General features: G+C 43.8%; 1 protein-coding gene across 1 annotated transcript in view; it reads right to left on the minus strand.

The window, feature by feature from the left end:
- The window catches only part of LOC135056657 (alpha-2-macroglobulin-like), a 221,455-nt gene extending 196,795 nt beyond the window's left edge, over positions 1–24,660 (minus strand). The window contains exons 1-5 of the mRNA XM_063962103.1: positions 24,554–24,660; positions 21,549–21,732; positions 6,616–6,775; positions 5,447–5,499; positions 1,045–1,065 (exon numbers count right to left, since the gene is read on the minus strand). Coding sequence (XP_063818173.1) covers positions 1,045–1,065; positions 5,447–5,499; positions 6,616–6,775; positions 21,549–21,732; positions 24,554–24,621 — 486 coding nt within the window. The 5' untranslated portion in view covers positions 24,622–24,660. The remainder of the gene's footprint in view (positions 1–1,044; positions 1,066–5,446; positions 5,500–6,615; positions 6,776–21,548; positions 21,733–24,553) is intronic.
- Between the last annotated feature and the right edge of the window lie 384 nt (positions 24,661–25,044).

Consider the following 25,044-nt stretch of genomic DNA (forward strand, 5'->3'; position numbering starts at 1 on the left):
TAAGCTTTCTTAAATTGTTTCCAAAAGATAGAAAAAATGAATCAACTCAAAGAAACTAAGGGGTCTATTTACTAAGCCTTGGACGGAGATAAAGTCCCAGCCAATCAGCTCCTGTCATGTCACAGGCTGGGTTTGAAAAATGACATTTAGGAGCTGATTGGCTGGTACTTTATCTCCGTCCACTTTATCTCTGTCCAACTCTTAGTAAATAGAACCCTAAAACCTTACATTAAAGATTTTATAGAGAAAATACTGTATTAATGTAATGTACCCATTAACAACTTAAAGTACATAAATTATAGACCTCAGATTCACATTAGTTTCCAGATTGTAGACTGTTAGTTGGTAAAATTAAAAACGTATTAGGAGGTAATTTGCGAGGGAGCCCCGACATTTAGACTGACTAGGGGCCTCCACAGGGTTTAATCCGGCACTGTGTGAGGACGGCACCCGGGTGTCAACCTTCTAGGGGGTGACACCAAACTGCTGACTCCTCCTCAGTGAATGGGAGATATTATCGTGCAGCGCCCAGCTCGTGTCACTGTAGAGGAGCCAACAGTGCAAGCGGAGTGCCTGGGGGGCAGCCCAGCATTACGGGGAGCGCTGGGTACACCCCCAGAGTGATGTAAACATTTGATAAGTTTAAGGTTTTGTAATAGTTTTCCTGGTAACATCAGCAGTAACATTTAGTAGATACAATCCAAAATACAGGAGCACATAACATAATAAACAGAAAATAATAAAAGCAAAAATGACTGTGGGCTAGATGCATCATCGCTTAGAGAGAGATAAAGTGGAGAGAGATAAAGTACCAGCCAGTCAGCTCCTAACTGCCATGTTACAGGCTGTGTTTGAAAAATGACAGTTAGGAGCTGATTGGCTGGTACTTTTGCTCTGTCCATTTTATCACTCTCTAAGCGATGATGCGTGACTTGATATGATGGACCTTTTAATGTAAAATAAACATTGGTCTTGTTCTTCAACCCATATAAATGGTTAAATTAAAACATAATCAGATACAGAAATTGGTAATGTAATACCTACCGTTAGCTTAATCACAGAAATCTGATAACAAAGAAAAAGAAAAAAGCATAGTGAAAATAAATTCTTAATGACTTCTTAACTATGTGTTGGTTGGATACATACAGTCAGGCAAACAGTAAACAGCAGTATCATTGCATCATCTCACTTGGCACTGGAGCTAAAAGTACTAATCTGTATCTCTCAAGAGTTTTACAGTCTCATTATGTGTTTAGCATTGTGAAACAGATCAGCTGTATACAGCAGGGCCTGATTGTGAGTGTCGGACACAATATTGTTGTCAGATGCAGTTGGATATATTTTCTCCTGTGTACGCATCTATAGCGGCAGGGTGACGACTGAAAGGTGACAAGGAAGTGGCTATGTGAATGAATGGAGATGGTACATCTTATGGGTGCATCATGGCCGTGTTGCTGACGTGGCTCTGTGCTCAGACGATTAATCACTCACATTGGAAGCCATACTGTGATGGACAATCTACACTTCGCATGTGGCTGATGCAATTTGAGATAATGGTTGCATTTAAAGGTGCCCCAAGCAGGATTTTACCATCTAAAGATGCACAAAGTGGGCATCTTAGTCCTTGCACATGCAGATGCACGCTTGTACACCAAGGAGGGGCTTGTACACTAGGGAGGAGCTTGTACACTGGATTAGGGCTTGTACACCAGGGAACGGCTTATACAACAGGGAGGGGCTTATATACCAGGAAAAGGCTTGTACACCAAGGAGGAGCTTGTACACCAGGGAGGAACTTGAATATCTGGGAGGGGCTTGTACACCAGGGAGAGGCTTGTACCAAGGGCGGATTGGCCATAGGGCTCACCAGGAAGACTCCTGGTAGGCCAACTTGTCTGTGGGGCCTATTTTGTGTGTTGTCATGTGGGCCACCCCCCACATGACAGGCAGCCCACCACACTCAGTACACTGCATTGTCATTCTGTTATTCAAACTCTGCAGTACAGTAATTCTGCCATCCAGTGATGCTGCCATGGCTACAGAGTATGTTATTCGTCTTGTGCTGCCCATGTCAGGACACTTCTACAAAATTTTACTGGACAACTTTTAGTTCCCAATCCGCCCCTGGTCTCAGAAACAACTGCAGCAAAAGACGCATGGAAGGCCACAATTGCTTACAAACAGGCCCTATGAGGAGGGATCCCGTCCCCCTCAACAGACTCCACCCCCTCATCAGACCACACCCCCATTAGGGCTACTTCCATAAATTTCCCGGGATGGTTTTCCATCCCAATCCGCCCTTGGCTTGTACACCAGAAAAGGACTAGTACCAGTATTTGCATAAAGTCGCCTTTGCAAGACTGGCAAAGGATCCAAATACGTCTACTGCAGCATTCAACTCCCTTCAATATTCTTTATACTTTGGGTGGCTGACAAGTCCAATTGTAACCTCAACAAATAGTTTAACAAACAGGCATAATGGGGAAAATTTAACAGGGTGTGAGAATCAGAAAGTGAGCGATTTTGTGAGAGTTCTCCTGTTTTTTTTTTTTTTTTTTTTTTTTGTAAAGTGGTAATCATGTACAGTATATGGCAAAACCAGGTAGATTTTGCCATATAAATGATTGCCACTTCAAAAAATAACAGGAGAACTCTCACAAAATCGCTCACTTTCTGATTCTCACACCCTATTACATTCCCCCCTATGAATGACATGGGATATATAGGGTGACATGTTTTCTTTTGATTTCCACTATACTTAGAAGAGTCAAAACATTTACATGAACAGAAATGAGTGTAGTAATGCACTTGGCTTACTGCATTTCCCAATGTTATGTTTTATCTATTTCAATTGCAGAATTATGATTCAGACACGTTTGCCTAAATTGCCACCACAGTGATGCGTTCTCTTCTGACTGTATTCTTCTTAGTAATGTGGACATATGGTGCGACTACACAATGTGTTATATGATCATGGCTCAGGTTATATAATTATAACTGGACCTGGAAGTTCTACATTTTAAATAAACATGTAAAACTGCTAGAAGCTGTTGCAACGTATTTATGACATTTGATTTAAATTTAGTTTAAAACCAAATTAACACCAAAATATTTTTTTAATTTTGCCCTCTTCTATTTTTCGCCCAGCTCAAACCCCATAGAGAGAGGTCTGGTGATTGGTCTTCCTGCTTACATCATACCTTGTCTCTATATAAAATTGTTAAAAAAATAAATAAATTAGAATGCGTGATTACCCTGATTACTGATGCTGGCATTTCATGTAGTTATTGTCTGCAACTCAGCTGGGTAAATGGGCAAAAGACAGAGGTCCGATTCAAGTGACACTTGAATTGCTACAGTAGGTGTACAAGGTCACTTCTGTACCTTGTAGCAATGTTGGAAGTGTTTGCTATACAGATGAACCTTACTTTTGTAAGAAAGCTTGTATGTTTTAGCACTATTAATTAAATTGTATGAAGCTGAAAAAAATTCAACATTGTACAGTATCATATTATATTCTAATTATCTGTAGAATATTGCAAACATAATGAATGATCCAATATCAGAATATAAAAAAGTGTTTTTAGTTCATATTTGTTATATCTTATACTTTATTTCTCACTTTATACTGAGCAGTTTGGTACCTCTGTGATAGCATTATTCTCAGTATCTCTTTATTTGATTCAAATGTATCTACAGGTTGAGTATCCCATATCCAAATATTCCGAAATACTGAATATTCCGAAATACGTAATTTTTTGAGTGAGAGTGAGATAGTGAAACCTTTATTTTCTGATGGCTCAATATATGGAAACTTTGTTTAATACACAAAGTTATTAAAATATTGTATTCAATGACCTTCAGGCTGTGTGTATAAGGTGTATATGAAACATAAATGAATTGTGTGAATGTAGACACACTTTGTTTAATGTACAAAGTTATTAAAAATATTGGCTAAAATTACTGTTTCTTCAGGCTGTGTGTATAAGGTGTATATGAAACATAAATCCATTCTGTGCTTAGATTTGGGTCCCATCGCCATAACATCTCATTATGGTATGCAATTATTTCAATATACGGAAAAATCCGATATCCAAAATACCTCTGGTTTCAAGCATTTTGGATAAGGGATACACAACCTGTAATATATAACACTTATAAAGTGTTAAAGCTTTTAATACCAACTAGTACATTGTCAGATTTCAGTTAAGAAAAAAAAATGTTATTTAGTAGCTGTGCACATAAAACCTTTAATTAATTGATTCATTCATTAATTTGCTGTATAAATAGTAATTTTCTATGCCCACTTAAAAATAATAATTTGAATAAACTACTGTTTATTCAGCTTGGAGAATGATAAAGTGGAGAGAGATAAAGTACCAACCAATTAGCTTTTGTCTTTCTTCAAACAGCCTTCAAATTGGCGGGAACTGATTGGTTAGTACTTTGGGATATACAGGTATTTACTAAAGGACGATGTTGAAAGATTTAAATCAGGGATGGGGAACCTTCGGTCCTCCAGCTGTTGTTGAACTACACATACCAGCATACCTTGCTACAGTTTTGCTATTTGGCCATGCTAAAAGTGTTGCAAGGCATGCTGGGATGTGTAGTTCAACAGCAGCTGGAGGACCGAAGGTTCCCCATCCCTGATTTAAATCAATCAAAATCAATGTACTTCCAGGGCTAAAACGTACATTAACAAACATTTAAAAATCAATATAAAAAATGAAGCTCAACAATAATTGAGATCAATTTTCATCAATTTGAAATCAATAAAAATTGACCTTCAGTAAATAACCCCATTTATCTCTCTCCAAGCTTTGATAAATTTTCCCTTCTAATTCATGTACTGTAATCTGTTTGGTGAGTAGTTGTCACTGGTTGTTACTGATACAGGACCTCATTCAGGTTAGATTGCAAAATTTGTAAATCGCAATCCGGCCAATTATCAAATGACTGTGCATGCGCATCATTCGCATTGCGCACATGTGAATAAAATAGTAACAGAAAATGTATGCACATTGTGATCGCAATGCAGCCACTGTCTGACGTTTTCTGGGTGTGTTGAAAAAACACAGGCGTACCAAGGAGTTTTTAATGAGGGCCTCTGATGTCAGTCATCCTCTTGTGTTGCAAGAATTGCGGATGACCTTGCCTGGCTCGATGTTCCGGTAGTTGCGTATGGTTCTGCGAACAGCTGCATATTGCAATGCATTCGCCATTTCTACGATGCATGTTTATTCTGTATTTCTGGGCGGCTACTATTTGATCGCAGCAACTACTACTTAGCAGAATTTGCAATCCTTACTGAATAGGGTCCACTGTACAGTATTTCCCTATTTCAAAAAAAGGTCTGTTTCAGGTTTATGTACTTTCTGCCTTATTCCTATGTTACCAAGTTGTCATTTGCAATTTAATGGGATGCAAAAAATATAAATCTCACCGTTTTTGGTGCAGGATGGAAATTCGCGTCCACAGATATCACCCGAAACCTCACTAAAATCATCAAATAATTAATATCAGGTAAAGTGTCTATACTTACAGTATTTTAGTCAAGAAAATAATCGTATACATGAACACAATTCTTCATCCATAACACATTAAGGGTTGTACAATTATACAATTTTAATCCAGAACAGTTTTTGGTACTTTGCTAGTGGTAGTACAGTAGCTGAGATACTGTATATGAATGTGGCACATTACATGCAATTGTCTATACAGCAGTGAGGTGCAGTGAGGTCAATGGCTGGGGAGGCACATGCTAGTATCAGAGAATGAGTTACACACACACACACATACAGTATATCATTTGGTGGTGAGTTTTGACTACGAAAATGATTAGAATAATAGAAAAATAAGATGAATTAATAAAAAAATATATAATACGTTAAAAATGTCTTCATTGAATTAATATAATATTCTTTACAGTGAAGACTATGGAGTTTACGGGAGTATGACAGTGAAAGCTCTGCCTCCCCTGCTACCCTGACTGTACGTCACGGCTATACAACAATACAAAAGCAACATACTGTAGTGATGGAGAGGAAAGGATGCACCTGTTTTTACCAGTAAAAGGCCTCTGCATCGGGAGATGGCTTACAAGAGATACTGTATAAGACATTTGCACAAAGTAAAAGAAACAATGTACCTGTGTCAACAAATAAGCACTGAGGTCACACTGACATCTACAGTATGGCGGTAACTCTGATTAGCATGCCTCTCAACATGACCCATTCCAGGAGGGACAAAATGTACTGCTCCTGGCCATCCCTCTTATATGTAATTGGCATCACCTATGTTCAATTATTTAATTGATAAGAAGGTATATTAACACAGGTGTTGGCAATCAAAAAATAAGAGGGAAGTCCAGGTAGAGAGCGTTTTGTCCCTCCTGGAATGGCTCATGTTGGGAGGTATGGATTAGTTGAATTGAAAGAGCCAGTTAGAGGTGCTTTTTTGAACAATATTGGTCTTTTATTTCAAAGCCAAATACTCCAATAAAGGACAATGAGTTCCAAAGTCTCAAAATATATTTAAGCACATTGTTTGTCCATTTTATATCCCAACTGTTTAATATTAGCTGCTATGTGATTCCATGCTGTTTGGTCCTACCTGTATCACCCGGCTTGTATGTGGTTTTATCAGTCTGGATGAAGCACGCATCACGTCCACTGACTATTACAATCGTCTTGGTCTCATTGACATTGAGGTGTTCCCCATGCACAACTGCGTGGAGAGACCAGACTGAGTAGTCTTCTTCTTCTGCAGGAACCTGGTGAGAAGTAAGGGATCATTCTAAGTCATCATTGTTTGGGGCTTTTTGCATGTCTGGGAGATCTCAAATGAATAGTTTGGATTTTAAGTAATGTAGCTCACTTTATTGACTACGGAGTTGTGTATACTTTAAATTAAGTATTATGTTATTTGTAATGAACTAAAGTATTATTAATATTTGTGGATTAATAGTTTAACATCCTCCTTACCCACTTAGTGGCAAGCTTGGCAGGGGGGCAGAGTGCCGCCTTACCCCTGATCCACTACAATTTTAGAATTTCAGGGTCACCTGACTGCAGTATGCTCCTGCTCTGGCCGTAATGACTGACAGCAGGGGCTAACTAAAAATGGTTGCCACCATAGCAGGCTACAAGAAGATGGCCATCAATAACCAATTGGGAGCCAAGGCTTCCTTTCCAAGAGAGTGGGAAAGGGGTTTGGGCTTAACAGAGCAGTGTGATGGGATGAGCCTGGAGCTAAAAAAAAAAGAGACAGAGGCACTCTCAGAGTTTTCATTGCCCCCAGGTAGGAGAGGGACAGAGAGGGCAGAGGTGATCAGTGCTCCAGAGAAGAGGATAGCCTGCTGCATGTTTTCTCTACCACTTCAGAAACCAGTTAAGTGCTTTGGGGGGAGACACTAATTCTTTATACTATAAGTGTGTGTGTGTGTGTGTGTGTGTGTGTGTGTGTGTGTGTGTGTGTGTGTGTATATTATTTTTATTTTTTTTATTTTTTATTATTATTGTTCTTTTGCATGTGTGCAGCTAGCAAATGGTCAAGCAGGATGCAAGCAGTCAGCCGAGCATGATTGAAGACTTGTCAGGTAAGCAGGGCCGAGTGCTGCAGCCCAACACTGAGGAGATGTGAGCCATTTGGCGGACGCCTACAGAGATTTTGTACCAATGAGCGCCTGGCGGTTCTTTCACTACAGTCGGAGGATGGCGCTCACTCCTGAGCTTCGCCTTTCAGCTCCTGCAGTGCGTGCAGGGAGGGATTGTCATGATGACTCTCGCATAGAGCCAAACGCAAGGAGCTGTTGGACCAGGTGGTGGTGAGTGCAGGAGCAGGGCTTCAGGCAAGTATAGTACTGTGTGTTGGCATTTTGTGTGTAAGCGGCACTATTAATGTGCGCATTAAGTGTAAGGGGCACAACTATTGTGGGCATTTTGTGTGTAAGCGGCACTGCTAATGTGGGCATTAAGTGTAAGGGGTAAAACTACTGTGGGCATTTTGTGTGTTAGCAGCACTACTAATGTGGGCATTCAGTGTAAGGGGCACAACTACTGTGGGCAATAAATATAAGGGGCACGACTATTTTAGGAATTTTATGTGTAAATAACACTACTACTTTGGGCATTAAGTGTAAGGAGCATAACTACCGTGTGCATTTTTTGTGTAAGTAGCACAACTACTGTGGGCATTATGTTTGAGCGGCACCATTACTGTGGGCATTAAGTGCAAGGGGCACAATTATTGTGGGCATTTTGTGTATAAGCGGTACTACTAATGTGGATATTAAGTGTAAGGGGCAAAACTACTGTGGGCATTTTGTGTGTTACCGGCACTACTACTGTGGACATTTTGTGTGTAAATGGTACTACTATTATTGTGGGCATTATGTACAAGCTGCACCATTACTGTGGGCTTTAAGTGTAAGGGGCACAATTACTGTGGGCATAAAGTGTAACTGGCACTATTACTGTGGTCATTTTGTGTGTAAGCAGCACGACTACTGTGGGCATTATGTGTAAGAGGCACTACTGCTGTGGGCATTAAGTGTAAAGGGCACCACTACTGTCGGCATTGTGTATAAGGGACACTACTGAGTGACATAACATGTATAAGGACCACTACTGTGTATTGTAATGTGAATAAGGGACACTACTACAGTATATGTGTAATATGAATCAAGGTCACTACATTCAGTGTAATGTGAATATGATTGTGCTACTGTGTGGCATAATTTGAATTGGGGGTACTATTGTGTGACTACATCTCTTGTGAGATGTATCTATGACCTAAAGTGATATATTTAATTAGAAAAAAAATCTGCAAACATGTCAGAGCTCAAATGTACTTTAAAGAGTCAGAACTAAAGTAGATAGGTAAAGGGGCATATCACACTATCACATTATAAATCAAACTATATGGTGATATAGAGTTTTTTCTGATTAAATATAGCATATTTTGGATTTGATACACTGCTGATCCTCAATAAAGATTTTGCATGCACCAACAGTCAGATTAATTAAAAGTGCAAAAAGCAAGTCAATTGCAAGTTTTAGCTGGTGATTGGGTCATTTAATTATGTTTTTTTTTACCCATTTGGAGGACAATCTGTTTAGGTTTTTCTTGTGGGAGACAGTATGTATGTGTGTGTGTGAGTGAGTGTGTTTTCCTGTGGGGGCCAATGTGTTATTACTGTGGGGGCCATTGTGTATGTTTTTTTCTGTGGAGGCCAATGTGTGATTTCAGCGAGACAATTCCCACACCCCGTGCACTGTGGCCAAGCCCAATTTTTGCTATGGCTCATCCCTTTTTGCTATGCAACTCCCCCCTTTCCGTGCACTCCTGCAGTGCGCGCAAGTGTGTTACCTTAGTAGACCAAAAAAGCTTTTCAGTTTTCAGAGTAGCTCACTGACTCTGGCCAGCCCTGGTGTAATGGTTAGCATTACTACCTCACAACACTGAGGTCACAGGTTTGATTCTCACCATGGCCCTAGCTGTGCTTGTGTGGGATTCCTTCAGGTACTCTGTTTTCCTCCCACACTCCAAAAATATACTGGTACAGTTGGTTAATTGGCTCCTGACAAAAAGTGAACACTAGTGTGTGCATGCACATGTGATTAGGGCATACTAGATGGGGCAAGTGGGTCTTATCTGCTGTCACAGTCTATGTTTCTATAAATAACACTGTGTGTGTCTTTATTTCATTGAATACTTGTGGCATGCCAGAATATTATATTGTCTTTTTGTTTGGTGTGGTATGGAAGGTAGATAGTAACTAGGTCGACAGTGTCTAGGTCAACCACTATTGGTTGACAGTAACTAGGTCGACATGGTCTCTAGGCCGACAGGGTCTTTAGGTCGATATGGTCTAGGTCAAAAGGTCAAAAGGTCGACATTACTTTTTTATGTTTTTTTGGTGTCGTTTTCTTCGTAGAGTGACCGGGAACCCCAATTAGTGCACCGTGTGCCAAAGCATTGGCTTGCTTCGCTCATCATGCTTCAGGCAAGATTACTGTTCCAATCGTAGTCCACGTGGATCGTTAAGTATGAAAAGGTTCAAAATAAAAGAAAAAAATTGTAAAAAACTCTTGTTGACCTTTTGACCTGTCGAACTAGTACATGTCAACTTAGACATCCTGTCGACCTAGAAAACCTGTCGACCTAGTTACTGTTGACTCTCTGTGGGTGGTGGCATCGGGTGGGGTTAGTGTGTGCTCTGTAGGGGTGCTGTTGCAGTCACTGTGGTTTATGTGTGCTGTGTTAGGAGTGCTGTCCTGTCTGTCCTGGCTGTCACTGTCTGTCACTGGTGTTTCATGTGCTGCAGCTGTACATGGGTGTTGCTGTCTATGCTGTCACTGTGTTGTACAGGGTGCAGGATAACTGTCATTCTGTATGCTGTAAAATATAGGGTTGCTGCTGGCCCTGTATGTTGTAAAAATTTAGGGGGCAAATTGTTAAAAATTAAAAGCTCACTGCTCCTGTATGTAAATATTGGGCTGCTGCTGGTCTTGTATATTGTCAGAATTCAAGGGTGCAGTTAAAAATTAAAAGCACACGGCTGTATTCTGTAAAATATAGGGGTGTTGCTGTTCAAATACCATTACACTGGCGCTGTATGCTATAAAAAGTCAGGGGTTCAGCTGTTAAAAATTAAAGCACACTGCTCCTGTATGCTTTAAAATATAGGGGTGCTGCTGGCCCTGTATGTTGTAAAAATTCAGGCGTGCAGTTATTCAAAATTAAAAGCACATTGCTATATGCTGTAAAATATATGGGTGCTGCTGGCCCTGAATGTTGTAAAACTTCAGGCACGCAGTTAAAAATGAAAAGCACACTGCTGTATGCTGTAAAATATAGGGGTGTTGCTGTTCAAATAATATTACACTGGCCCTTAGTCATCCAGCTACCTCGTTGCACCTCTTTTTTTTTATTTGCATTATGTGCTCTTTGGGGCCTAGTTTTTAAAACTGACATCCTTTCTGCCACTACAGTGCCACTCCTAGATGGTCCAGGTGTTTGTGCCACCCACTTGTATCGCTTAAATATATGTAAAATATAGGGGTGTTGCTGTTCAAATAACATTACACTGGCCCTGTATTTTGTAAAAATTCCGGGGTGCAGTTGTAAAAAATTAAAAGCACACTGCTGTATGCTATAAAATATAGGGGTACTGCCGGACCGGTATGTTGTAAAAATTCAAAGGTCAATTTGTCAAAAATTAAAAGCACTCTGCTCTTGTATGAAGGAAATATAGGGGTGTTGCTGTTCAAATAACATTACAATGGCCCTGTATGTTGTAAAAATTCAGGGGTGCAGTGAAAATCAATGTACAGTGGCCCTGTCTTGTATGCTGTAATCATTCTAGGGTGCAGTGAAAATCAATGTACATTGTCCCTGTCTTGTATGCTGTAATTATTCTCGGGTGCAGTGAAAATCAATGTACACTGGCCCTGTCTTGTATGCGGTAATTTTTCTAGGGTGCAGTGAAAATCAATGTACACTGGCCCTGTTTTGTATGCTGTAATTATTCTAGGGTGCAGTGAAAATCAATGTACACTGGCCCTATCTTGTATGCTGTAATTATTCTAGGGTGCAGTGAAAATCAATGTACACTGGCCCTGTCTTGTATGCTGTAATTATTCTAGGGTGCAGTGAAAATCAATGTACACTGGCCCTGTTTTGTATGCTGTAAAATTACAGGGGTGTAGTGAAAATACAGGAGTGTTGGCACTGTCTGTGGTTGCCATGTCTAGGCCTGATCTTCACAACACTGTATGGGTAGAGGAGGCTCCTACCACCATTTGCACATCCCCTGCGAGCGCTGGTAGGAACACCACCAGTCCAGTTGATGATATTGAGATTGAGGATGTCACTGTAGAAGTACACCAGGATGAGGAGGATATGGGTGTAGCTGGCGCTGCGGAGGAAGTTGACGATGAGGATTCTGATGGTGATGTGGTTTGTTTGAATAAGGAATCAGTGGAGGCAATTGTTGGCCCTGGGATGAAAAAGCCAATTGTCATGACTGGGCAAAATACCAAAAAACCACTTCTTCAGTGTGGCATTATTTCTCCACAAATCCGGACAGTAGGTGTCAAGCCACCTGTTGCCTTTGTCAATCCATAATAAGTAGGGGTACGGATGTTAACCACTTAGGAACATCCTCCCTTATACGTCACCTGCAGCGCATTCAGCATAAGTCATCGTCAAGTTCAGAAACTTTGGGTAATAGCGTAAGCAGTCCACTGACACATAAATGGGGAGGTTTTGTTTGAATATTATTTCTCTGGATGAGGATGTAAACACTGAAGGGGGGGGGGGGGGGAATCTGAGGATGAGGACGACATCTGCCACTGAAGAGCCAGTTTGTGCAAGAAGAGATTAATTGCTTATTTTTTCGCGGAGGCCCAAACAAACCAATCATTTCGGCCATAGTCCTGTCACTGAAATGATTAGATTGTTAAAGTGTGCGTGTCCTGTTTATACAACATAAGGGTGGGTGGGGTTATGGGTGGGCCCAAGGACAATTCCATCTTGCACCTCTTTATTTTTCTTTGCATTATGTGGTCTTTGGGGCCTAGTTTTTAAAACTGCCATCCTGCCTGCTACTGCAGTGCCACTCCTAAATGGGCCAGGTGTTTGTGCCGCCCACTTGTATCGCTTAGCTTAGTCATCCAGCTACTGTACCTCTGTGCAACCTTGTGGCCTAAAAACAATATTGTGAGGTGTGAGTTGTTCAGAGTAGAGTGCAAATGAATGTTATTGAGGTTAATAATACTATAGGATCAAAATTACCCCCAAATTCTGTGATTTTAGCTGGTTTTAAGGTTTTTTAAAAAAAATCATCCAGATCCAAAATTCTAAAGGTGCCCGCCCCACATCTCTAGCTGAAACTCTGATTTGAAATAAATAAAAATAAACTGCTGGTAATTGTTACTATATATTTCATGAGCTATGTAAACCACACCCACATTAAGCAAACCACACCCCCAACATTCTCAAACTCATTTTTATATTTCTTGGTAGAAAAGATGGACCACTTGCTTGTGTTTGTCGCCCAGGCTTAAAGTTGCCAGCCAGCCCCTGCCACTGAATCAGTGGCATCACAAGGAGGGTGCGGCCGGCACGGGTGTCACCAGCCAAGGGGTGACACCAAAATGCCCGCTCCTGCACAGTGACAGGAGCCGAGTGCTGCACTGTTATATTATGTGCAACACTCAGCTCCTGTCACTGTGTAGGAGCCAGCACTGCAGGGACAGCACTCACCGGGAGTCAGCCCTCACCCCTCAAGTGACAAAAAAAACGGGTGTCAGGATGCGAAGCCCCGCCCTTTATCACAAAGCCCAGCCTCCATTTCGGTCCTTCAAAGCCCCACCTCTGTAGTTAAGCCCCAACCATTCCCACAAAGCCCCACCTTTTTTCGTCACATTGTGTGTTAAGGAGGTGAGTGACGCCTCTGCACTGAATCACATGATAATAGCTTATACCCTATACTAAACTTATCAGTGTTAGAGTACACTGTTTTCACTGTTTGCTACATCAACTCCAAAGTTTCTTAAATCATTTTGCCCTGGATAGTCAGCTGTCAAAGATGCTTTTCCCAAGCATGTAACCCCATATTTCTTATATACAGTTCTTATATACATGTATGATGTCGATAATGTTGAATTGTCGACATTGAACATATGCACATCTGCAGAATGTTGACATGTAAAATGTTGACAATCTGCATGGACCGGAGGGATAGGATGAAACAGCGAAGGGACAGGGTTAGGCACAGGCTGATTTGCTCTGTGATCATATGGCAGCCACACACTTGCCACCCAGAACTGCCCATTTAAAAAAAATAGAGATCCATCAATAGATGGATCAAGCTGTTCGTGTGCCCATATGTGTATGATGGGTATGCTGTTATCAGATATCTGAGAGATCCTTCCACATCTGACCAGGGCCGGATTAACAATGGGGCGGGTGGAGCTGCAGCTCCAGGACCCCCATGAAAATAGGCCCAGACTGTGCTAGTAGACTTTGGTGACCATAAAAAATATATATTTTCTTGTCACCATCAATGGCTGCCTGAAGAGAGAGAGCCCACTCCCTCCCTCACCCGTTCAACCCAACCAGTGCCCACATACACCCCACTAGTGCAGCGCAGTGGTACTTGCGGATCCACTGGCTGGCCCTGGCCGCTGGTCGAGGCGGTCCAGTCCCTCCCCTCCACTTACATTTCCTCCCCTTCCTCTCACCGGCCGCCTCCCCTCGGGACGCTGCTGTTGCCGGGTTCACAGGAGCGAAATCCAAATAATGGGACCCCGCTGCTATCGCAGCAGCTAAATACGGGGACCCGCTGCTGCCGGATCTACACTAGAGACGGGGACCGCTGCTGCTGGAGCTACAGACGGGACCCGCTGCTGCCGAAGCTAAAGATGAGGAGCCGCTGCTACCAGCGATATTGGCGGGGACCAACTGCTGTAAGAGGTACAAAATGCCGCAAAAGGTACAAAATGCTGCCTGTCCTGATGGGGAGAGGGGTTACACAATGCTACCTGTAGGTGGGCAGGAGGAGGAGATTTAGGGGATGGCTGTCTCAACCCTTTCTCTGTCTCCCCTCTTCTCTCTCTCTCTCTATGTGCCCCCCCCTCCACCTCTCTCTCTGTCTACCCCTTCTCTATCTACCCCTTCTCTTTCTCTGTCTCCCCACATCCCTCTGTGCCCCCCACCTCATTGTGTCTCTCTCTTCTCTCTCAACGCCTTCTCTTTCTCTGTCTCCCCACTTTGCTCTGTGCCCCCCACCTCTCTGTCTCTCTCTCCTCTCTCTCTCTGTCTCCCCCCTTCTATTTCTCTCTCTGCCCCCTTCGCTATCTCTCTTTCTGACTTGCTCCATCTCTCTCTCTGTCTCCACCCTCTCTGCTACCCCCCTGAGGTCAATTCAATTTGGCGCAGATTGAATAGCGCCGGGAATTAGCTTCTGGAGCTATTCAATGTAGCACGCAGTGACAGACGACGAGGATGCGAATAGGAATCAAAACAACAATCCTCGCGCAAGGCTGATTTCTGACCTTAGCGTGGTGGAAACAGTATCGCCCAGGCATTTATGTCTGTGAATGCCAGATCTTGTGACAAAACACCATGTTTAGTCAGTGAGAACCGGCCTTGTGACATTGCGCTGAACTGTATAGCCCCGTGAGCTAATTCCCAGCGCTATTTAATTCGCACAGAATTGAATTGACCCCTCTGTGTCTCCCCCTTCTCTCTCTCTCGCTCTCTGTGTTTCTTCACTGTCTCTGTGTCTCCCCCTTTTCACTCTGTCTCCCACCATTCTTTCTCTCACTTTCCCTTCTCACTCTCTCTGTCTCCCACCCTTTCCTCTGTCTCCCCCCTCTCTCTCTGTTCGTGTCCTCCACCCTTCTCTCTCTCTCTCCCTCTCTGTGTTTTCCACTTTTCGCTCTCTGTGTCTCCCCCTTCTTGCTCTCTCTGTCTCCCACCCTTCTCTCTCTCTCTCTTCCCCTTCTCACTCTCGTTTTGTGTCTTCTACCCTTTTCTCTCTCTCTCTGTCTCCCCTTCTCTCTCTCTTTGTGTCCTCCACCCTTCTTTTTCTCTCTGCTTCCCCTTTCTCTATCTCCCCCTTCTCTCTCGCACCGTCTCTGTGTCCCCCAGCCTTCTTTCTATGTCTCCCTTTTGTCTTTCTGTGTCTCATTGACTCCCCCTTTCTTATTCCCTTTCTCTCTCCTCTCTTTTCTGCCTCTCTCACCTCTCCCTTGCTCTCTCTCTTCTCCCTTGTCTCTCCCCTTTCTCTCTCTCTCCCATCTCCCTCTCTCCCCCTTCTCTATCTCTCTCTCTCTGACTCATCCCCTTCTCTGTATTTCCATATCTTCCTCTTCTCTCTCCCTTCTCTCTCTCTTTCTCCCCTTCTCTTTCTCTGTCTCTACCTCCCCTCCTTTCTCTCCTCTCTCTTCCACTCACCTTTCACACCCCCTCTCTCTATGTATCTTCCCCTTCTCTCTCTCTTGCTGTCTTCCCTTCTCTCTCCCTCTCACTCCTGTTCTATCCCTCTCACCCTTGTTCTCTCTCTCCCTATCACCCCAGGTCTCTCTATCTCTCCCTCTCACCTCCATTCTTTCCCTCTCACCACAGATCTCTCTCTCTCTCTGTATTCCCCGTTCTCTCTCTCTGTGTCTCCCCATTCTCTCTCTCTGTGTCTCCCCCGTTCTCTCTCTCTGTGTCTCCCCCGTTCTCTCTCTCTGTGTCTCCCCCGTTCTCTCTCTCTGTGTCTCCCACCATTCTCTCTCTGTTTCTCCCACCATTCTCTCTCTCTCTCTGTGCCTCCCGCCATTCTCTCTCTCTCTCCATCCGTGTCTCCCGCCTTTCTTTCTCTCTCTCAGTGTCTCCCACCGCTCTCTCTCTGTCTCCCACCATTCTCTCTCTCTCTCTGTGTCTCCCGACGTTCTCTCTCTCTCTGTGTCTCCAGCCGTTCTCTCTCTGTGTGTCTCTTCATTCTCTCTCTCTCTTTGTCTTTTTCACTGTCTCCTCGTTTTCTCTCTGTCTCCCCCACTTCTCTCCATCTGTGTCTCTTTCTCTCATTCTCTTTTCCTATTCTCTTCCCCTTTTCTCAGGCCCACTCTCCCCTTCTCTATCTCTGTGTCCGCCCTTCTCTTTCTGTCTCTCCCTCCCTTCCTCTTTCTCTATCCCTCTCTCCCTCTCTGTGTCTCATGCTTGTTTCTGTCTCTGTGTCTCCCCCCTTCTCTCTCTCTTCTTTAATATAAGTATGCCAGTGAAGGTTAGGGTTAGGCACTAGGGTGAAGGTTAGTGTTAGGCTCTGGGAATGGAGGTTAGAATTAGGCTGTTGATGGAAAAGGTTAGGGTTAGGTTGCATGAGGGGAGGAAAAGGGAGAGGGTAATGGGCAGGGTTACTTTACTTACCAAAAGTGTCAGTATTCTGACCACCAGCATCCAGCTGTCGGGATCCTGTATGCATAGTATACTTGACGACACAGAGGAAGAGCAGTGGACTACTGTACCGTACTGCTATATATATACTGGTGGTCACAGCAACATTCTGCACTGTCCCCTCCTACTATATACTGTGCACAACTAAAATGGCGCACAGATATGGATGCATAGTATACTTGACGACACAGAGGTAGAGCAGTGGACTACTGTACCATACTGCTATATATATATTTGTGGTCACAGCAACATTCTGCACTGTCCCCTCCTACTTTATACTGCGCACAACTAAAATGCAGCACAGGTATGGATGCATAGTATACTTGATGACACAGAGGTAGAGCAGTGGACTACTGTACCGTACTGCTATATATATACTGGTGGTCACAGCAACATTCTGCACTGTCCCCTCCTACTATATACTGCGCACAACTAAAATGCAGCACAGGTATGGATGCATAGTATACATGACGACACAGAGGTAGAGCAGTGGACTACTGTACCGTACTGCTATATATATACTGGTGGACACAGCAACATTCTGCAGTGTCCTCCTACTATATATACAGCAATGCAGCACAGATATGGAGCGTTTTTCAGGCAGAGAGCGTAGATATTTTCAGCACACTGAGCACAGATATTTGCAGCACACTGAGCACAGATATTTGCAGCACACTGAACAGAGAAACTGAGAGAAAGCAGCCACGTCCTCTCGCTATCATCTCCATAGCACCAGTGAAAATGGCAGCGACGCGCGGCTCCTTCTATAGAATAGGAATCTCGCGAGAATCCAACAGCTGGATGATGATGTTTGGGCGCGCTCAGGTTAACCGAGCAAGGCGGGAAGATCCGAGTCTGCCTCGGAACCGTGTAAAATGGGTGAAGTTTGGGGGGTTCGGATCCCGGGGGTCCGAACCCGCTCATCACTACTTTTAACTCGTATTTACGAGTGTTAAAATTCAAGATGGAGTCTCTTAGAGCGGTGATCTTAGGTCTGGAGGAGGGAGAATTCCTAGTGTCTCTGGATATCAAGGATGCCTACCTTCATATTCCGATCTGGCCGCCTAATCAGGCTTATCTATGGTTTGCACTGCAGGACTGTCACTACCAGTTCCAGACCCTGCCATTTGGTCTCTCTATGGCACAAAGGGTGTTCACCAGGATGATGGCAGAGATGATGTTCCTCCTCCGCAAACAGGGAGTGAACATAATTCCTTACCTAGACGATCTTCTAATAAAGGCGCCGTCAAGGGAGAAGTCCAAAATCTCACCTAGAGCCAACACGGAGGCTCCTATTCCTGGGAATGATACTGGACAGGGAGTCACAAAAGGTGTTCCTTCCATTGGAAAAGCACTGCTGGGGGGGCATATCATGTTTAGCTGGCACTGCTGGTGGGCATATCATGTGTAGCTGGCACTGCTGGGGGGGCATATCATGTTTATCTGGCACTGCTGGGGGCATATCATGTCTATCTGGCACTGCTGGGAGGCATATCACGTGTAGCTGGCACTACTGGGGGGCATATCATGTGTAGCTGGCACTGCTGGAGGGCATATCATGTTTAGCTGGCACTGCTGGTGGACATATCATGTGTAGCTGGCACTGCTGGGGGGCATATCATGGGTAGCTGGCACTGCAAGGGGGCATATCATGTATATCTGGCACTGCTGGTGGGCATATCATGTCTATCTGGCACTGCTGGGGGGCATATCATGTGTAGCTGGCATTGATGGGAGGCATATCATGTCTAGCTGGCACTTCTGGGGGGGCATATCATGTATAGCTGTCACTGCTGGGGTGCATATCATGTCTATCTCTGCACTGCTGGGGGGGTATCATGTCTAGCTGGCACTGCTGGGGGGCATATCATCTAGCTGGCACTGCTGGGTGGCATATCATGTGTAGCTGGCACTGCTGGAGGGCATATCATGTTTAGCTGGCACTGCTGGGGGGCATATCATGTTTAGCTGGCTCTGCTTGGGGGGCATATTATGTCTATCTGGCACTGCTGGGGGGCATATCATGTCTATCTGGCACTGCTGAGAGGCATATCATGTCTAGCTGGCACTGCTGGGGGGGCATATCATGTGTAGCTGCCACTACTGGGGGCATATCATATGTATCTGGCACTGCTGGGGGGGCATAGCATGTCTAGCTGGTACTGCTGGGGGCATATCATGTCTAGCTGGCACTGCTGGGGGGCATATCATCTAGCTGGCACTGCTGGTGGGTATATCATGTGTATCTGGCACTGCTTGGGGGCATATCATGTGTAGCTGGCACTGCTGGGGGCATATCATGTGTAGCTGGCACTGCTGGGGGGCATATCATGTCTATCTATCACTGCTGGGGGGCATATCATGTCTACCTGGCACTGCTGGGGGGCATATCATGTGTGGGAAGCATATCATGTGTAGCTGGCACTGCTGGGCGGCATGTCATATTTATCTGGCACTGCACTACTGTAGACATTATGTGTATCTGGCACTATACTGTAGACATTATGTGTATCTGGCACTATACTGGAGACATTATGTGTAAGGAACACTACTGTGGCTGTTATGTGTAAGGTTGCTAATTGTGTGCGTGTGAAAATATATTTATTTATAGTTTGATAATATGGAGTTGCAAGGCCATGCCCACTTTTCCAGGGGAAAAGGTTAGTGTTAGGCTCTGGGAATGGAGAAACGGTGGAGTGCCTGGGTGAACGCTGGGTGTGTTTGTGACGTCAAACCAGGAATGAAACTAACTGAACTGATCGCTATTTGTGAGTAGGTCTGGAGCTACTCAGAAACTGCTAAGAAATTTCTATTCACAATTCTGCTAATCTTTCGTTCGCAATTCTGCTAAGCTAAGATACATTCCCAGAGGGCGGTGGCCTAGCATGTGCAATGCTGCTAAAAGCAGCTAGCGAGCGAACAACTCGGAATGAGGGCCCTAGACTGTATAACCTGTAGCAGTATATGTGGGAGAGTTAGGCATCTTCCAATGTTACAATGTAGCGCCTATGCACTCCATTATAACCAATGGTGGGAACTTTGTGGTCAGCGGTGAGGTTACTTTCGGTCAACCGCTGACCACAAAGTTCCCACCATTGGTTATAATGGAGCGCATAGGCGCTACATTGTAACATTGCCGGGGTGCTGCCTGTCATACACTACAGGAGCACACAGCCAATCAGGAGGGTGCCACAATGTGGCGCTCCCTGATTGGCTGATGGAACCCTCTTAGACACAAGTCAGAGGGGGTTCCTGGCATTCGGGGAAAGGGGTCCTATGTTAAAACATGGGGCCCCTTTCAGTACGAGGTTGGGTGTCCGTTTTGTTATTTTGCAAAGTACCAGGATTACAAATGGATTTAAAGAGGAGCCATCTACACTGGTTTTTGTGAGTATAATTTTTTCAACAGGTACACCATGGATTCTACATGGAGAAGAGGACCGGCCCTCGTGTGAACATAGGTAAGTATGTGTATATGGAGGTGTGGATCTATGTATTAAAGTTTTACTTTCAAGGTGTGTGTCTTATGTTTTTATTGGGGTATTTTTTTAGTAGAAGTACTACAGGTACCAGCGGGCCTGGTTTTCAACTGCATGCTGGTACTTGTGGTTCTCCAAGTACCAGCTTGCGGGGGAGGCTTGCTGGGACTTGCAGTACTGCTACAAAAAACAATATAAATTTTTTGACAAAAAGGCTATCAGACTCTCATCCGCAGCCCTTGGATGGGGGGGACAGCCTCGGGCTTCACCCCTGGCCCTTGAGTGGCTGGAGGGGGGGGACCCCTTGATTGAAGGGGTCCCCACTCCTCCAGGGTACCCCGGCCAGGGGTGACTAGTTGGTTATGTAATGCCAGGGCCGCAGGGACCTAGATAAATGTGTCCCCCAGCTGTGGCATTTTGTATCTGGCTAGTGGAGCCCGGTGCTGGTTTCAGAAATACGGGGGACCCCTACGCTTTTTATCCCTCATATTTTTGGAACCAGGACCAGGCGCAGAGCCCGATGCTGGTTGTTTAAATATGGGGGAACCCCTGACATTTTTTTTCCCATATTTTTTCAACCAGGACCGGCTCAAAGAGCCCGAGGCTGGTTTGGCTTAGGAGGGGGGACCCCACGCAATTTTTTTTTTTACAAATAACAAAATCCCACCCCTTCCCACTGAAAAACATGCACGGATCTCATGGATCCGTGCATGCCTATCCAAACACGGGGAAAAAAAGGTCTGTTTTTTTTTAGCACTTTTTCACGAATTGTATTTTAGCACGGCAGTGTTTGGCTATTGTCGGCAGTGTTTGTGATTTGCACTTTTTAGTAAATGACCGATTTCTACCAAATTGCAGGCGTATTTGACCGATGGTGTATTGATTCGTAATTTTTTCCTAGGAATTCCAAATTATTATGAATGCCCTCATCACTGCCGTGATTTGAGTATAGTAAATTCCCGAGATGACACTTTGAAGAAAAAACACCATCTCGGTCAAAATCGGGAGCTTAGTAAATATACCCCATTATGTCTATGATAATTTAAGAATTTCACAATAACATTCTGGAGGAATTTTAGTTGACAAACACATTAAATGTTAGAAATGTGTACTCACCTGGAAGGGGAAACAGTGAGAGTAATCCGGGGTGTCTACTTTGTGCTCAGCAATGACATGAGTGTGTTCATTTTTATGCAGGTCTACTTTGAAGTCAACTGGCCCATCCAGATCAAGGAAGGTCACACAGACTTTCTGCTGGGATCCCCGCACTGAATGTGACGGAGCTGTGATCACATAGTGCCTACATGAGTGCATTACACAGAAAGAAAAAGGAAAATAATGAGACACTGCAGACAACAATGAAATTAGGAACACAGCTAAAACAAGGGTACATTTATGACGATATAAAGAAAATGTCCAAAAATACATGGGCGTGGTTTCATGGGAAAAGTGGCCACATTAAAGATAAGCCACTCTCTCCCAGTCAACCAACCCCCACGACCACACAGCTAAGGGGATACCCACAGGCAACCACCCCAACACAGCCCCCCCTTCCCAGTGAAAACAATCCCTGCCACCCCTCCAAAGCTGCATAGACCCTCTTATCAGACAGCAGCCAGAGTTTGGAGACAGTCAGGCTAGGACAGACAGTCACAACAGCCTGTTGCAGGGGGGAGCTGCATAGCAGTGTGTCTGTGGAAGGCTGGATTGCCTGGGGTACCTCCTTAGTTGTGTGGCCGTTGGTTTGCCTTGGAGGTGGGAATTGTGTGGATTGGTTTGTCTGGGGGGTGGGGACAAGCTGCTCAGTAACATTGCAGGATGATTTTGCCTAGTAAATTATTGCTGCTGTAAAAATACGACCATTATCTGCTGACATCCCGCACCAAACTCGGACCCTATTACATATACCCCCATATGATGCACTGCTCTATAACACTCACATTTATATTTTGTAATTCAGCTTTAGATGCCATATTGAAGTACCTTATTTTTCTGATTGCCTGTTAATATCCTGTTATGCACAGTTGACAATCAATCTGGCACTATGGGGAAGAGTTATCAAACTTGGAGAGAGATAAAGTGGAAAGAGATAAAGTACCAACCAATCAGCTCCTTTCATTTTATAGGCAGTGTATAAAAAATGGCAGTTTAGGTCTGATTGGCTGGTACTTTAGCTCTCTACATGTTATCTCTCTCCAAGCTGTAATAAATCCCCCCCTATGTGCACAATACCAGTGTTATTTACCCTCTCTTAAGGTTCTTGTAATTGGGAGAACACATCTGAGCACAAGGGGGATAATTAAGATGTGGGGGGATGTAATAGGGTGTGAGAATCAGAAAGTGAGAGATTTTAGTAAAATGATCTTGTTTTTTTAAAGTAGCAATCATTTAAATGGCAAAATCAACCTGGTTTTGCCATGTAACTGATTGCCACTTTAAAAAAAACAAGAGAATTTTACTAAAATCTCTCACTTTCTGATTCTTACACCCTATAACATGGAGTAGCTTTATCTGTTGCTCTAATATGGTAATGTAACAGGAGGCGTCATGCTGCATTACTGATCTGTACTGTATCCTAGGATGCAGTGTTGGATCTTTCCCGGCACCATCGGCCTTGACATGACTCATGCGTAATACCTAGAACCAAGAGGCCAGGAAATCTCCATCCTCTGATGGAGCTCCTGACCTCCTCCCTCCCCCTAAATGACAGTGATATGCCTTAATTTGTAGAAACGGAAGCCATCAACCCCTGCCCCCAAGTGGCATAAGACTGTCTAATGCCAGAATGCTTCCGACATCACAGGACCCATTCTCACATGCGCAGAATGGGTCCTAGACATACGCAAAGTACCAATAATTGGCAATTTGCAGCACACAAAGCATCTCCAACCACATCTGAATTACCCCAAAGTACCAATTAAGAAGTTTACATTGTCTTTTAAATTATAACCACTCTGTTACTAATACCCCTTTCTGACATACTGTACATCAAAACCACCAAATTATGTTTGAAAGGGTTGAGAGTTCCGGGTCCTGTTAACATTCAGTCGACCAGGGTTATTCCCAGAACTAGCAACCCCAGTCAGTACCACGGCTCCTGTCTGAAAGGTATGACATGGGTCTTGGTGTCCTGTGTCATGTCTAAAAGAAGCTGATTGGTGGGGAACAGTAGCACTTGGAGATTACATCATCTGCAAGCACCCACTGTAAGCCGGAAGACCCAGATCACTGGTAAACCCGTGCCCGTTGTGAAGGGGAACGACCTGGGAATAACCCGGGTCATCACCCATGTATGAACTGGGATCTTGTCAGAAAGCCCCGACTTCAGCCCATGCTCAGTGTCCCAGGTCCGAGCCAGGTTGAAGCCTGGGTTTTACAGTATGTCAGAAAGGGGTATAACTATAACAGACAATTCCATTTATCAGTATTGTTTTAAACTCAGTTACCTAAGCAGCTGTAAATGGAAATACTCCATAGTTATTATTATGAACATTTATAGAGCAAGAATTATACTCTGATTGATAGTTCATTAATTAGAAGATAAACTGTTATAAGTGAATATAAAGAACAACATTGATCTTTACTACTATTCTTCTAGAATGAATGTTTATTATAGCGTTACAATTATTTAAACTCTCAAGTAAATGATCCATACTGATGAACTCTTATTTAACACATTTATATTGGTCACAGAACCATATAAGTTACTCTGTATAGTGTCAATTACATGAATAAAGAGTAAAAACAATAGTACCAGTGGCGCATGCAGGGGGGTTCTGAGAACCAAGAAATCCCCCCCCATCCCCCCCCCGCTTCACCCCATGTGCTCAGAATCTACTTTGCTACTGGCTACAGAGGAGGGGGGTCCAGATGGAGACTGCACATGGGCCCTCTCCTCTCTTAATATCTTAACACGCCCCTGTGGCTCAATGCACACACATTTCCTAAATACCTAAATGTATTCTGTGTTTAGACTTGTGTCCTGTCCCCAGGATATATCATTATGCTATGTAAATATTCTAAAATACGGAAAAATCCGATTTCCAAAATACTTCTAGTCCTAAGCATTTTGGATATGGGAGACTCAACCTGTAATACATTCCCAAAAATAACTCTCTTACGGGTTTGATGCTGATGTAAGTGCTGAGCTGAAGATGGCCAGGCAGACGGACACCAGGAGAAGCTGCATGTTGGCCAACAAGTCACCTCCACCGAAAATGTCCCTCTGTCATCCTATATATATTCTGCCAACCCCCCTGTCTGGAGCTGTCTGAGGACATTAAACTTGCGGTGGAGACGCTTGGCTGAATAGCCGCATTTCAACACATGACCTCTTATCTTGTATGCAGGCTGTGTTAATGAACTTGAACCAATGTACACAGATAATGCTTTGTAAGCTCATTTCTAGATGATTTACTATGGATTAGTTTCAAACAATGTTAAGTAGTGTCTGTCTGTAAATCTGAATCATAAAAATGACATAGCTGTAAGCACTACACATCTGAAACTGAGTAAAGAGAAATCTACCAAGGTAGGATTGGTGCTGACAGGTGCTGTGAAACATCAAGCTGCTGAATATGGAGGGTTAGTCAGACCCTTACAGTGGAACAAC

Source organism: Pseudophryne corroboree, chromosome 3 (genome assembly GCF_028390025.1).
Source record: "Pseudophryne corroboree isolate aPseCor3 chromosome 3, aPseCor3.hap2, whole genome shotgun sequence".
NCBI classification, from domain to species: domain Eukaryota; kingdom Metazoa; phylum Chordata; class Amphibia; order Anura; family Myobatrachidae; genus Pseudophryne; species Pseudophryne corroboree.